At 37.9% G+C, this 16496-nt stretch overlaps 1 protein-coding gene across 1 annotated transcript in view; it reads left to right on the forward strand.

Annotated features, from left to right (window-relative positions):
- The first annotated feature begins 2744 nt into the window (after positions 1 to 2744).
- LOC127578353 (V-type proton ATPase subunit S1-like) overlaps positions 2745 to 16496 on the forward strand; it is a 37956-nt gene continuing 24204 nt past the window's right edge. Inside the window, exons 1-3 of the mRNA XM_052030288.1 lie at positions 2745 to 3094; positions 13892 to 14018; positions 14115 to 14183. Of these exons, the coding sequence (XP_051886248.1) occupies positions 2982 to 3094; positions 13892 to 14018; positions 14115 to 14183 (309 nt within the window). The 5' untranslated portion in view covers positions 2745 to 2981. The remainder of the gene's footprint in view (positions 3095 to 13891; positions 14019 to 14114; positions 14184 to 16496) is intronic.

Raw genomic sequence — 16496 nt, forward strand, 5'->3', positions numbered from 1 at the left:
TTCTCTTAAAGGTTTACAATTAATTAGTGCCACAAAACGTCAGCCAAAACCTAGGGAGTGTAATGTTGTATTGCCAGAGTGATCTAATGCAAAGCAAAAACACTATATTGCATAGAACCTGATGGGTCTCACTTCAAATAGTGTCCACTTTACAGGTGAACTAGAAAATTTGGATGAAGTTCATTGGAGGGGGACAAGGTTATCACACGGCTTAAAATAATTCTGTTGTCATGATGAACTTCTAAATTTGAATCTAATTACTTTGGAGAACCACTGATTAAAGGTGCTTAAGATAGAGATTAGACTGTGCTTGTACAGAAAAGGTATTTGAATCAAATACTTCAGGGGTCATGTAAAGCAAGCGTAATCTAGGTTTGATATCTGGAGGTTCTTTTTCCAGATATTTTATTCATCTAATGACTTGATTCACAGCATGTCTTCAGAAACCACTGGGATAGAAATCATGGCATAGTAGAAAAAGTGGGTAAAAAAATGGAGTAAAATATATTTATGTCATCGTGAACTCCAGGTTTCATTCTTTTTCTTTTGGAGATGAATTCCTCATCTTTTCATTCTCCCCATATTGAATTTAGTTTCTGCCTTTTTTGTTATCAGTCAGAACTTACTGTGAGCTTCAAGCTGCAAGCATTGACTGCTGTACCACATGTAACTTATGTAATTGCCTTCTACAGACCCACTTTTGACAACTTGCTGCTATATATTTTCTGAATCCTGAATGATGAGGATTCAATGATGCTGGTAAATGTGTACAATTCTCTGGCAAATAGCTGACCTATACCTGTTTATATACTGGGATGTTTGGGACTTGGAGAGGCCCAAATGTTTTTAGAGATTCAGGAAGCTAAATCTGTCAATTTGATCTGCCACTCCATGTGGACTCCAAGAGTGGTGCAAGGAATGCTGAGATTCTCCAAGAACTACCCGACAGAAACACCATGTGAATTAGCAGGATTTAGTGACCACCAAAAGAGAATTGGGAAAGGAAAATGAAAGGAACTTAGTTAAAAAGAAAATTACACAACTGAAGTGTTACGAGTAGTATGAAGGCCAACAGTTAGAATATTGCACAAGTTAGAATATTGACAACCTTTGATTAACCTTTTACTGCAATTATCAACTGATTGTCTATGGTCTTTAAAACTTCCCTTTTTTTCCCATAATATATGCAGTTTTAAAAAAAATTTCCAGTTAATAGCTTTATATTATAAGTATATAATAACAATGTTATATAATAAAGCAAAGTTTTTGAACACATTTAAAACTGTTTAAGGTTTTAAGCCATTGCAGAGTCATTTAAGCCATTTTAAAGTACAGCTGCTCAGTTCAGGCTGGCTTTGAGGAGTGCCGTGGCCATCCGTCAATTTTTGGTGGGAAGGACGAGGTCCCACATGATCACTCACATTCAACGCTGGATGTGCACAGCTGAGGGCTTTGCCAAATGCTTCCAGTGCCAACTTTGCAAGAAAGTCACAGCTCCCTGATTCGTAGCAGATGGGTGTGAGACGTTTTTTTAAAAAATGGCAGATCCAAACTGCAGGCCTGGACCTGTACAATGCAGCCTAATGTCTTTGAATGCTTCTGACTTTTAAAAGCTGTTAGAAATCACACAATTAAGAACCACTTAAGTGTTATTAATAATTCAGAAAACTTTTAATGTTAATTAAATAAAAACATGAAGGTAAATTCAATTAATTTAAAACTTATAACCTGATACTTTCCTAGGTCCAAAGCAGCTGTTCATCTGCATTGAAATGAACAGTGTAATAGGGAGACAAAGCAGATGGCTGCATGGTGATACAGTTAGGGCTGGCTGGAACCAGTTCAGACTGACTCCAACCACAAGTTGCTGGCTCCAGTGACCTATAATAACCCCTTGCTTGGATACTGCATAACAACCACCCCATAGCCTCCAGGAAGGGCCGCTGACCATTGCACATATATAGAAAAATTGGAAATGCATCCGGCCATATGGTGTGCTGGGCATTGAAGCTTGACGTTGTAAATCAATTACCTTTGCTCTTTGTATTCACTGAACACGTGTGGTAGAGATAAAGGGGGAAAATAGTTATGAAATAGTATACAACCACTAGAAACTTTGGATTAGTGAACATTCATTTTAGTACGAGTGACTCCCTTGTTGACATCAGCTTGTAATGGAGGAAGTTTGTTCTGAAGGTAATCTCTGGGCTCGGTGTAAATTTTTATATCTACAATGGACTCCTTGATCCTTCAGACTGGTACAGTTGCAGTAGAAAAAATAGCAAGTATAAGCGGTGGTATATTGCTGCAAATTCACGTTAAGTAGCTACTAAGCTTGGGGCTTACATGCTTGTATCGGAGTCCTAGACTTCGAGGCATTTATGTGGAGAAATGCTGTAGGTAAAAACATGAGCAATAGAGTTTTGTGTGCTACCCCTAACAAAATTATGAACCATTTGTGAAATGCAGATTTATGTTTTCATTATATCCGGCGCACAGAGGAAATATTCACCCAAAGATTTTTGTTTTAGTTTATTTTAGAAACGTTATATGTTTGTTATTTCTCTTGCTAATTCTCTGTTCTTTGTTGGAGGATTGCTGAAAAGTTAGAAATTGAATACAAATGGGAAAAGGGCTGGCATTCTTTAAGTATGTTTATTTTGGTGGTGAACAAGTTAATCAGTGAACGTTCTCATTGCTGATTGCAACATCACTCACACGCCTTTTGTCTGTCATTGTTTCACGGCACACCAGAAATTTCTAAACTATTTTTCACCTTTTTTCTCCAAAATGCCATTTAATTAAATTTTCTTTCTCTGTCTACGTTCAGTAACATTTATACCAAAACAAGAAGGCACCAGAAAAACCAAGTTAAATCTGGAAGTTGCAGATGTGACCAGCAGAGCTTGTTTTACTTTAAGCATATGCACATTTTCACTTCCAGTGTGTTTTGATCGGAGGCAAGTGCCGTTGAAAGTTCCATGGCTCAAGATCATTTGTGTTTGCAGCCACTGCTATGGTGCACTTTAATTCATCTTTTTCAGGGTACTTCCGCTGTGGATCATGTCCCTGTGCTGGTGTGGTCAACATTTAGGTGAGTTTTTGAATAAAATCTAGTAATACAATGGTGTTTTTCCATCTGGAAAGTTATCAAGTTTCAACTTCCTTATATCCATGGCAATGTACTATTGCCCTGTAGCTGCTGTAAAACCAAATCAGAAGCTAAACAGAAGCCATAGTTAAACAGAAATAAATTTACTTTTTGAGTAGTGTCAAGAAAGAAGTCCTAAATCTACTTTAGTTTGCATAAATGTTGGCTGACTTTCTTTGGAAATATTGCTAATTTCAACTTCAAAATGGTGCTATTAAGGCAATACTGACTCCTCCTGCATCTCCACCAACTTTGTTTTCTGTATACCACATTTCAATATCACAAGAAAAAGAGGCAGCAAACTATGTTAAGAGACAATGGCAGGACCTTCAACAGCATTGATGTGCAGAGGGATCTTGGGGTCCAAGTCCAGACCTCACTGGAAGTGGCTGCACAAGTTGATAGGGTGGGAAAGAAGGCATATTGGCATGCTTGCCTTTAATAGTTGAGGTATTGAATTCAAGAGTCAGGAAGTTATGTTGCAGCTTTATATATCTCTGGTTAGGCTGCATCTGGAGTATTGCATTCGATTCTGGTCGCCCCATTGTAGGAAGAATGTGGAGGCTTTGGAGAGGGTGCAGAAGAGGTTTACCAGGTTCCCGCCTGGATTAGAGGGCATGTGAGATGAGAGGTTAGACAAACTAGGGTTGTTTACTCTGCAGCAGCAAAAGCTGAGAGGAGACCTGATAGAAGTTTATAAACTTATGAGAGGCATAGATAGAGTAGACAGCCGGTATCTTTTTCCCGGGGTCAAAATATTTAATACTAGAGGGCACGCATTTAAGGTGAGAGGAGGTAAGTTCAAAGGAGATGTGCAGGTCAAGTTTTTTTTACACAAAGAGCAGTGGGTGCCTGGAATACACTGCCAGGGGTGGTGGTGGAGGAGGCAGATACAATAGAGGTGTTTAAGAGTCTCTTAGATAGACACGTGAATATACAGAGAATGGAGGGATATGAACCATGTGCAGAAGAGATTAGTTTAATTAGGCATCATTAACTCAGTTAGTTCGGCACAACGTCGTGGCCCGAAGTGTCTGTTCCTGTGCTGTATGTTCTATGTACTATGTAATTTCCAGTTCTATGTAACTTTTGAACTATACCTGGGTAATTGTGCAGGTGTTTGTAAATTCCAGTAATTTTGATTTTTTTTTTGTTGTGTGGTTCCTGAAAGAAGAAAAATCTTCCAGAAATCTCGAATTACAATGCTGGCAGTATTTTCTTATTGTAAGCATACTTCAGTCAAAAGGAATATTACGAATTATGGTCATGTGTTTGCAAAATACCATGGGGCACAGTGATTGAACCATTGTGCATCGGCGCCAATCCGAGGGTTCATTAATCAGAAATCCAAGGATTCAGAAATCTAAGATCAGCATTGATAGCTAAGATCATCCTGGAAGAATTACACAAGGCTTTAACAGAATTGAGAAATTCTGTTTGTGCAGGATATGTATTTGAATAATGAGGTTTTGACGTAATCATCCGAGTTATTTGCCAAGAATTTGGTATGGCCAGTGAAGGAATGACTTTTGGTGTTCACCTCATGGTTGCCCACAGACCTTAATGGGCTTGTCAGCAGAGATTTTCCAGACTATCAACATATATTTCAATGTGACACCTGCCAACAACACCACAACTGCAACTCCATTTATAAAGCACCTTTAATATTACAAACAACCCTAAGTGCATAATTGGGGTGTTATCAACCAAAGTTTTGGTGCTGAACCCCATAAAGATGACCAAATGCTTGGACAAAGAGGTAGGTTTTATTGAGAGACTTAACAGAGGATAAGTGGTTAGGCAAATATTTTGGGAGGTTATTCCGAAGCTTATGGCTTGGCAGGTGACCACATGGCCATCAGTGATGAACCAGACATATTCTGAGATGGTCAAGAGGCCAGAATTTGAGGAATGCAGTTATTTTGAAGGATAATAGGGCCATACGAGATTTGAAATGAGGAAGGATGAGACCATGGAGGCTTTTCAAAACCAGGATGTGAATTTGAAAACTGAGGCATTGCTTAACTGTGAGGTAGTGAAGATCAACTATCACGGGTGAATAGTGATTGGGACTTGGTATGAGTTAGGGTATGACTGGCAGAAGATTGGATAACTTCAGATATACAGAAAATTGAACTTGTGTTGGTTGGCGGGGGGATGGATGCTGCTCAGGGTTATGTTGGAATTTTGATCCAAAAGTAGCAAACGCAAAGAAGAGGGTTTCAGCGGCAGTTAAGCAAAGACATGGTAGAACTAGGCAGTGTTAGCTGAAAATGGATAGCCTTGGCTACGGCTAGGATATCAAGTCCAATACACAACTTGTGGTCGGTTACAATAACAAGGTTATGAAAGATCTGGTTGAGCTTTGTGGGCCTGGAAGTGCATTCATGTTAGTAATGTCAATCAACATTATCCTCTCAAAATGTTTGGAAGTTTGAGACTCCTGCACGATTGGAGAGTTCCCAAGCTTTCTGGACAAGTTCCTCCTGCAGTTTCCCAGCTATATACAGTGTCTAATGACGGAGGACAAACTTGCAGCAGTTATGGTGGGGAATCTTCCTAATGACCTGCTTACACCTAGTGCAGACACCGGGAGCCCATCAGTTTGAATGGAGATTAACAACTTCGAGATAGAAGGGTAAGCATAAGATGGTTTGCATTTTTCAATAGGCTGACTTTGCTTTAGTTTATATAGTTAATTGATCTGTATGAACAGTACAGCATGCAAGACAATAATAAACCAATACCAATTATTGATTATTATTGTTATTTTTATGGTGGTTATTTCTCAGGTAGAAACAAGTTGATGTGTTGTTTGTCAGTAATTCACTGATTGCCGTTCACTCAGTATCTTGAACTTCAATTCTTTATTCATAATCCAACACGCTTCTATGAAGTACTGTCCTGCAAGTTTCAGTTGAAATTGTTGCTTATTCATAATGTTAATTCATCAGACTTGTATACATTTATTTGCAGATTGAATGGAATATTACTGATAGTGAGAAACATAATTTTGAATATAAAAAGAATTGGAAAGTTTCTCTGCTAACATATGCATTGTTCTTTGAAAATCTTCTAACATTACATAAACAACTGCTGCAATAAACAGACCAGTTTATCCTTTCCATGTTGCTAGCACATTTGACCTCCTGTTGTGCCATTAAGTCCAGCATTAACTCAATCTACTCAGCTAAGGGCTGAATGCATGGCATATCTGACCCTTCAGTTTGATGCCAGCTATAGCTGAAGATGGCGTACAAGCAGCAACCCTCATTTATTTGAATAAGATCATTTACCTTCTTGATAAAAGTTCAGTTTTTTTTATTCTTCCTATTTTGCTCTATTTAGTTTTCAATGGTGCAATGTATTTTAAAACATCAACAACATATAAAACACTGAAAGGTGCCTTTCACATCCAGGAGATATGGGAGGTCATCGGAGTATTTCTGGGGCTATGGAGTGGAGGCCTCCAGGGGCACCTGTCCTGTGGGTATCTCAGCAAGTAAGTGTGCCTGGGGATTAGTGCAGGGGGCTGAGTGTGGGCAGCAGGTTGGATGGATCATGGTTTGGTGATGCCTGATCATATGCTAAATGTCAATATGTGTGGCAAACTGTCCATATTGAGCCTCTTTTAATGTCAGGAAGTTTGGGATGTCACATGTACTTGCAAGGAAAAGTCTTGAACTTACTAATAGATCTGTAAAGCTGATTCTATCAATTAACTCTACTGCTGGACTCCATAAGGACTTCATTGGGTAAGCATGGACTTTGCTGAGCAGATACATTGGGAAATCTCATAAATCCTGTGCCAGGTCAGACCTGTTGCAGGATCAGTAAGCTCACTGATTTCAATGGCAAATGCAGTGGTATCAACATGGTCCACTGGACTGAGTGAACCAGCAGGGCCCAATGACTGTAAGTGGAAGCTGGAAAAGGAGAAATGAAAGAGTTCTGTGGAAAGACATTACACAACAGAAGTTTTACAATTAAAATTAAAACCAATGTATTTTTGGAGATTTGCTCAACACTGAAAACCTTTCACAAACCTCTTACTGCTGTGATCTACTGATGGATTATGATTTTTAAAATTTATAGTTTGCAAAACGTTTTGAACTACTTAAACGTATAATGAGGTTTAAAACCATTGTAGAGGACTTTTAAGCTGTTGCAGTTCAGCAGCTTAAGTCAACTTTGGGGAATGTCAACAGTAATTTTTATACGTGGGGTAGAGGACTCGGTCCCAGACTCTCACGTGTTTGCTTATATTTATCATTGAAACTAGAGTTGTGGAGGGCATTGGCAAATGCTTCCTGTTCATTGTGTGAGTCAGTGGAGAATGGCTGTGGATCCAAGCGGCTTGTCCTAGCCTCCAAGATTAGGCCCAGTGATTTCATTGTAACACTTATATCAATCGGGAATGGAGTCTGAAATTTGGGAGCATTGGAATAGACATGTAGGACATTTAGTATCTTGAGACTATTTTGCCTTTCAGTTAAATCATAATTGATCTGTGACCTAATTCCTTAATGGTCAAAAATCAATCTTAGATATAAAAGTAACAATTGATCTGGAATCTTTTTCTTTAATAGCACAAAGCAGGCCACTGTTTTTGAGCAATACAGTTAGTTATGACCCATAAGTGATCCATTTCCCCTGCTTCTTTATGAGATGTGTTGTTAAATATTCTTTTCAGAGGTTTAACAATATTCTAATTCTGAGGTACATTTCACAGAAAGCAAAATGTAATTAAAAGTAACAAAATATGATTATTATTTATTTGTGGAATTGGCACATTTTGTCAGAGGTATTAATAATCTTTGGAAAAACTGCTAGAAAGCTATTGAAAATTATACTTTCTCTCTTGGTTAATTTTCCCTCCTACGGGGGAAAAAATTAACACCAGAGTTATGTTTGAACTGTAAACTTCTTGGTATTCAGTAAAAAGTTATTCTTCCCTGTTCAGTGTGGTTGTTTCTGCACAAACACCTGATTGACTGGTAACAGGCAGTAACTGTGTACATACAGTGCCTGCTTTCATTTCCTAAAACCAATCCAAAAAACAGAACATGAGGAATGTGCTGAAAGATTCCTGTGACCTTCATTAGAATAGTTGTGTGAGTTCATACAAGGATAACCAAAAGAATATAAAGGTATGCATAATCAGTGAAATGGATTTACTGGAAAAAATTGAAAAGACAACTGCCCACTACCTTTTCTTACATTGGACATTATCTTCACTTTTGTTTCATTTCTCTTTGGCAAGTATCTTTTTGCTAAAACATTTCCATCCCTTCCTCCTTGTTCTAAATCCTTCCTTTCAAATTCTCTCTCATTTTTAAAAGTGCCATCTAGTTCTCCATAGTCTACTCCCCATATTAAAGCTGCATGTAAAATCCAAAAAACTCATTGAAAATGTTGATTTACATTACATTAAGCTGCTGGTCTGAAGTTTCCTTGGAACTGTAAGTGGAGACTTTGCTTGTGCCTGTAAAAATGAGGTTAGTATCTAATTTCCACTACAATTCATCTAGCAGAGCAGCAGTAGTTCCAATGAAATTCTAGGATGTTGGTTTCCTCACTGGAATTTGTTTTTTTTCCCTTACTATTTTGTTCTGGGAGTTGCTGAGTAATGTAGTAATTTATCAAAGTCAGTATGTGTTGCCAAGTTGTTTGCAACATGCAAGATTTTCCCCCATTTGTAAATCGTGTTTGATATTTAGGGAGAGGAGAAAACAACAGGAACTAAATACTCTGATTATATTCCATCTTATCACAAAGTTTAAAGGTCTCAAACAGTTTCGCAAAATTAAATACTTTGCAAATGCAGTAATTATAAATATAGAAATTATGAGGTAGAGTTTTCACTTATTCACACTAGTCAAACCAGGACAATCTGGTGAAATCTGTCAGAGCAACACAAAAGATTGGAACATTATGAAAATGAGCTTTTTGAAAATTGTACCCAAAATTACCATGTTCTAGGTTTTGGATTCAACAGAAGAAAGCTCCTTTTGAAGGGGCAAATCTGTAATAAGTCACAACTATACTCACCTCCCTAATCCCATTTTTCAGGTATTTTGCATACCTAACCCAAAAGACCAAAACACACACACCTGGTTATTGTCAGAAACAGAAGGAGTAAACAGAACAAAGTCCCCCACAGGCCAATCATTTTGCAGCCTCCACAGCACAGTATATCCACAGAGAAATAAACTCTAAACCTGGCCAAACTTTTATAGTGCTTTCAAGCTGTTTGCAAAAAACATGAAATAAAGTTCATAAATTATTAATATTAACACGGAACTGAATACTTTTGGCTGCCAGCTGCAGCTTAATTTATAAAATTGCTTTAATGTAGAAAACTTTCACAGCAGCTTAATCAATAAAGCATTTCACAGCAGCATGATTAATAAAGTAGACACTGAGCTAAAGCTGGTATGATGAAGGGTGATTACCAAGGTTAAAGTAAGAACAATTTTATATTTATGGACCCCAGTTTTGGACTTGCAGCCAGCCTTCAGCTCCCCACCCTTCTGCCAACCCGTATGTCTCCATGCCTACCTTTTAGAAGGCATATTTATTCATGAAGACCTGTATCAATTCAACCAGCAGCCTTTTCGTTTTCAGAGAAACATTCCCAATCTGTTCAATCATGTTTGATCATTGTCACCTCTACGTCCTTGTAAATCTTTTGTCACTTCTCCGGTGCTCTATATCCTTTATGTAACATTGAGATCAACACTCTGCAGTGTTGTTTAGCAAAGTTCTATGCAAATTTAACATGATATCTCTTCTTTTCAATTATATTCTGCTAGAAATGAAAGTCTGAATATTTTGTTTGCTTTATTCTATGATGTTCATTGTCACCCTTTCCACCAATTTGTATAACCATACCCTGAGATCCAGTATCCCACTTAATCTTTTCATTAGTGAGTATGCTGCCTCCTTATCCCACATACTCCTTAAAGGAAAAACCTGGTGGAGAAGTTATAAGGAAATTCCAGAGTGTGTCTGAACATATACCAAAATGTGTTGTCTTCAGTCTCTACTACAAATTCTTGTCCATTCCCACTAACTCCATTCTGTTCTTTGTTCAAGGCGGAATCAGATCGATTACAACAGCGGTATCAGATTTGACCCTGAAATGAGTTTCAGGCCATATATCCAGGCAATTACTACTCCCACAACATTACTTGCCTCTGTCTGTGCCTCAACTGATATGCTGCTGAAGCATCATCCAAGCTGTCATTACCTCCAGGCTTGACTATTCCAATGCATTTCCATCTGCCTCTCCTCAGTCTGTCCTCCATAAACTTGGGAACATCCAAAGCATTTGCCTCTCTTGCTGTCCTGGTCACCAATCTTTTTTTGTCAGTTCATCAGGATCAAAAATGACCTCCTGCCTCTCTGGTTTGTGGGGGCTGAGTTGCTGACGAGCCCAATATGGGAACTACAGGCTCTTCTGCAGATGGGGCAGAGAGTGGAGGTTGGTTGCATAGTTTGTGAAGTGGTATGCCCTTTCTGCTACTTGCACCAGGGCTCTGTGTGTTCTCAATCCATGTGCTTAGTTTCTCAATACTATCCCAAAAGTTCCTTCTCCAGTTTGAGTGATCATGAGCTAGAGATTCCCAGAAGTCAATGGGGACATTGCATTGTTCACACTTCAGCTCTGAACTTGCTGACTTACATTAGTTTCTGGTTAAGCAATGTTTCAATTTTAAAATTGCTTTCACATTCCTCATTATCTTCCATTTCTCTATTTTAACTCCTTCAGCACCCCTTGTTTTAACCATTCCACCACTGGCAGATATGTCTTTGATTGCTGAGGCCCTAAGCTCTGAATTCCCTCTCCCTTTACCTCTGACCCTCTTTCCTTCTTTAAAACACCTCTTTAAATTCACCTCCATCTGCCCTTAATAGTTGTTGCTTGGTATCACATTTTTCTTGATACTGCTTCTCTGAAGTGCCTTTTGTATGCCATTAATACACAATGTGGGTGTATGTGGTTAATGCCACAGTAGATAATGTGTGACAGGGGAGAGAGATGCACAGAGGGCTGAAGTCAGAAGAATAGATTATTCTGAAAGAGATTTTGAGGATTGGAGGTAAGGAAATGAAAATCCATGATAGAATTTCAACAGAAGGGTGAGGTTGTAAATTTGTGACATTGAGAAACAGGAAGCCCAATGTAGGTCAGGAAATGCTGAAGTGATGGATGAATGTAACTTTCAAATGAAAGACATGTTTGTATAGACAGATGTTTAAAAATGGTTAAGTCTCGAGGTGAAAATGGCATTGAAGCAGACTTCAGTGGAAAATGTATAAAAGTGGGGTGGCAAAAGTAGGTAGTTTCTGGTGTAGAAAAGTTCCACTAGGTGGAATCGTTTATGCAACATAACGTAATTACTGTTTTTGAGATGAATTCATCGTATATTACTACAATAAGATCAAATAAATTTGAATATATGTCTGTGTCCTGAGACCTGTTCAATTGGATGTAAAACAAGTATCTGGTTTTAAAAATTTAAATAAATTCAGATGTATGTGTTATGTAGATAATTACATTGCAATGAATTCACTTGGTGTTTTAAACTGGTCCAGTAATTTTGCAACTAAACGTGTTGGCAAATTCATAATGGCATCATCAGAGTCAAAAGAACTTCAATATTTTGCAATTATTTGCCTTCTAAATGCATGCAAAATAGAGCCCAGAAATTTAGGATCAGCAGAATTAAAACCATAGAACCATACAGCACAAAACAGGCCCTTCGGCCCACCATGTTGTGCCATCCATCAAACCACCCTTACACTACCTAACTCCTTCCTCCCGCATATCCCCCCATCCCACATTCCTCCATATGCCTATCCAACAAGCTCTTGAACCTGTCCAATGTATCTGCCTCCACCACCACCCCAGGCAGTGCATTCCATGCACCAACCACTGTCTGGGTGAAAAACCTCCCCCTGACAGCTCCCCTGAACCTCCCACCCATAACCTTAAAGCCATGCCCTCTCGTCTTGAGCACTGGTGCCCTGGGAAGGAGGTGCTGACTGTCTACTCTATCTATTCCTCTCAATATTTTATATACCTCTATCACGTCTCCTCTCATCCTCCTCCTTTCCAGTGAATAAAGCCCTAGCACCTCATATTCTAGCCTCTCCTCATATTCAATACTCTCTAATTCAGGCAGCATCCTGGAAAATCTCCTCCGCACTCTCTCCAACGCCTCCACATCCTTCCTATAATGAGGCGACCAGAACTGAACACAGTACTCTAAGTGTGGCCTAACTAGAGTTTTGTAAAGCTGCATCGTCACCTCGCGGCTCTTAAACTCAATCCCGCGACTTATGAAAGCCAACATCCCATTGGCCTTCTTAACTGCTCTTTCCACCTGTGAGGCAACTTTCAATGAACTATGAATATGAACCCCTATTAAAACAATTATTTTGGTATTTTATTGCTTTTTGAGCAATTTTTATTAAATTTGTCTTGTATGGTTTTGAACAGTATTTTCCCTAATTTTTAATGTTATGGATTGAGTGGTCTATGATGAAGAAATGGTACCCATGGAGTACTTGCAGGCTCTTGAGCACAGATTTGCTTGTCTATAATCCAATGTAGCACCCTCTGTATTGAATCTGATGTGTGAGAGCTGGACAAGATATGGCACTTTTCTTCAACGAATTAGACTGAAGAAATCTCACTGGGGCATGGAGATTCTAAACCAGGAATTATAAAATAGATTTAAGTCATACACAGAATCTGAAATAAGTATTGGGAAAGGGCAATGGAATTGAAAGAGAGGTAAGAGACGCAGCAAAAACTAAAAAAAAATTCTTGAAAATATGTGACTCCATATCTATAAAGCAAATCTTTTAAGGCCAGAGAGGTGGTTTTGCAATAATTATGATTAACACATCATTCAATATTCATTTGCATCTGAATTCATTTTTTCTACCGTGTTTGGTGTGTGAGCATGAATGAACGAACAGCAATACACACCCAGGATAGGATGATACTTGGAGGAGAACTTAGAGGTGGCAATGCTCTTATCCAACTATCCTTCTAAGTGATCCACATCATTTATTTGGTAGCTGCTTTCACAGAAGCCTCTGGACACCCAAAACTAAATATCTATACAGCAGATTCACAAGGCGAATGCTGTTTCCAAATCAGACTTGATAGCTGAGAAAGGCATAAAACAGGTGCAAAAGCTGGGAAAACACCTTTGAGAAGCAAGTATTCATTATGCTTTAACAATGATTTTCAAATGAACATCAGCTTTTAAAAAACATTGTGGTGTTTTATTAGATTACAGTTGGTAAACCTACTAAATTTCATTGAGGGCAAAAGTAAGAAGGGCCTTGTACATTTAAAAAGGAAGAATAAGAAGCTATTTACAGGTCTTCAATACTGTAGCAGCATTAAATTACATGCATGTTTAACTTCCATGTCAACTTTAAGACTACGTGTTTTCAGCAGCTAATATTACAATTTAGTTAGAATTAAAGAAAATATTCAGAAATTAACGTATATATTGATGTTAAATGTTTCAAATTTATTTTACATGTGCATTTGTTTTTACAATAAAAATATTAATTGATTTTCTTGATTGTAGTGAAATGTGAAAATTATTTCCTTGTCTAGTACATTAAACTATATTTATATTTTAAGTACATTCTTTATAATACCTATATGGAGCACAAAACTTTTTTGAAATATTTTATGATCACTTTTAGCTCTTTATGGAATTTGAAAAATGCAACACATGAAGGTCATATCATTAAAAACGAAGAGCTACATAGATTCCTGAAACCAATTTTTAACCAAGGTTCCCAGAATGTCGTTCTATTTCTTCAGAATCAGGTCAGTGGTAGCTATTTATTACATCAAAGTTTATGCTACAGTTCTTGTTAAACATTTTGTGGTGTGTACTCTTTGATATTTTTGTTTGCTTCATAGCTTAGTGTTGAAGACTTCACGCGTTATGGTCCTCATAATGGAGACAATAAAGCATTCTACAATGTACAGGTAAATACAGCCATGCTACCACTATTTTGGTGTTTATGAAAATGAAATAATGTAACTGGGGTCTAGGATTCAACACTTACAACCTCAGCCACATGGATTAACAAGAAAAAATATTTTCTGTCCTAAGAAATTCCATTAAATATGACAGAAATTCTATAAAGCATTGAAAAAAGAAAGGACAAAATTGCATTTGTATAGATTCTTTCATGACCTCGGAATATCCGACTTTTTGAAGAGTTTCATAGTATTAATGTGTAAATACAGTTGTCGATTTCCATACAGTAAGTTCTCACTAGCAGCATTGAGATAAACGATCACATTATTCATTTTAATGATATTGTCCGAGGGAAGATTATTGGCCAGGATATTTGGAATAAATTCCCCGCTCAGGGCCATGATATCTTCTTGTGAGAGCAGAGGGCTCTTGATTAAATATCTCAGTCCAAAAGACAAAATTTCTACTCAAGGGATACTGCACCACTGCATCAGTCTGGATTTATATGCTCAAGCCTGCAGAATAGACCTTGATCCCACAATTTTCTGACTGTGAAATGAGAGTGTTACTACTGAGCAGAAACAAGCAACTGTCCCTGCTTAGAACTTCAGTTATAAGAATTTCTTCCACTTTGCTACACTCTTTAGTTTTAAAACTATTTAGAGACCTTTAAATGCTAATAGTCTTTAAAAGTGCAGCATCCACCATTTCCAGCAGGACTTGTTTTCTTTTGCTGATGTTTATAACAGAAGACTTAGCGAATTATTCATTGTTCCTCAGAAAATATATGAACAGAATGGGAAATATTAGGAGGGAGAATACTTACAGTAAGAATAAAGCTGATTTTGAACATAAAAGAGCTGCTTTTATTGTTTTACATGAAACAAATTTTGGTTTAACATCTGTGTGAATTTCTTTACAGAGGATTGAGAGTTGCCTTGCAGGAGAGAGAATAACTGCATATCGAAATCTCTCCAGAGGATTATATTGCAATTATTAATTCTTCTTAGCATTCACCAAATAAGTCTGTGATGCTTAAAGATATTATTCAAAGCAGAATAAAACCACCATGAATTCAGCATTTAAATAACAATGAGTAATGAGAATGCTGCTTTCTCAACATAAGTTTCTGGTCACTGATATACTAGATGTAATTGGCAATGCAGGTTAAGATGAATGAGTTATCACAATTAATCTATCCTTCAACCTAACCTCCAAGAGACTGTAGAGATTGTTCATAAACTGTTAAATGTCGTATCAGTTAACCTTCTAATCTATCTCAAATCGTTAAATCAGCTGCTATAGGTAAATATTCTTGACGATGGCGGTACAGGTAACTGAGTACTCCTCTCCTTGGGTCAAGCTCTACTTAAGTGAGGTGTGATGGAAGTCTTTGCATCAGGGCAACCACTTTACATAATGGTGTGCAAAGAATCACAAAATGGCATTGGGCTGTTCATACTCGATTCTGCTTGCCTGCTGCCTTCAATATTCCCACAGCTACATTTACTTATTATGATCCGATGGGACCAAACATTTTTCAAGCCTTGTTGCCACAGCTGTGTGGTAAAGCAATGTGGTCTATGAGCAGCGTCTGGTGATGGATCCTGAGACCCCGTCCTCAGACCATCCTGATGGCCCTTTGACAGCCCAACAGACAAATATAAAAACAGTCAAATAGATTTGAATAATGAAATAATGAAAAACTATATAAGAATAATGAATTTACTTAAACTACCCTAAAGTGATAACAAAATAATGAAAAACATTGAGATTAAAAATAAACAAACTACTTTCTTGACCTTTCTTTACAATTCAGGTTGGCAACCCCAGTCAAATGAGTGGGGCAATGCTACATGTGCCATCCTTGGCTGGCAAGTAGCTGAGAAGCTGGATGTGAATTGCTTCTGACTTCACCTCAGCATTCTGAGCTCAGCTCCTGGAGAGAGTGATGTTCCAATGTGGAATGAGAGTTCAAATGTGCCAGCATCTGACCTTCAGCTCATCTTCGACTTCTGTGTTACAATGCACAGGCATAGAAGTCAGGAACAAGTTGGGCTGTGCATTACTGCATGCCTTGTATGTCAATTGCATTGGAGCTCCTTACTGCAAGTGGAAAACAGGGAGGAAAAGATTCTTACCCATTACTACTACAGGAAGGTTTTCCAACTGTTCCTTTCTAATAGAATTTACTTGACAGCTTTTATTATGATTTATCTACAGACCAGCCCCTTACTTAGTTTGAATCAACTGACTTGTTTTGAAAGGGAGTCAAAGAAAACTCTATTCAGGTTTTTTTAAAAGTAATAATGTAATGT

This window comes from Pristis pectinata, chromosome 15, assembly GCF_009764475.1.
Source record: "Pristis pectinata isolate sPriPec2 chromosome 15, sPriPec2.1.pri, whole genome shotgun sequence".
NCBI classification, from domain to species: domain Eukaryota; kingdom Metazoa; phylum Chordata; class Chondrichthyes; order Rhinopristiformes; family Pristidae; genus Pristis; species Pristis pectinata.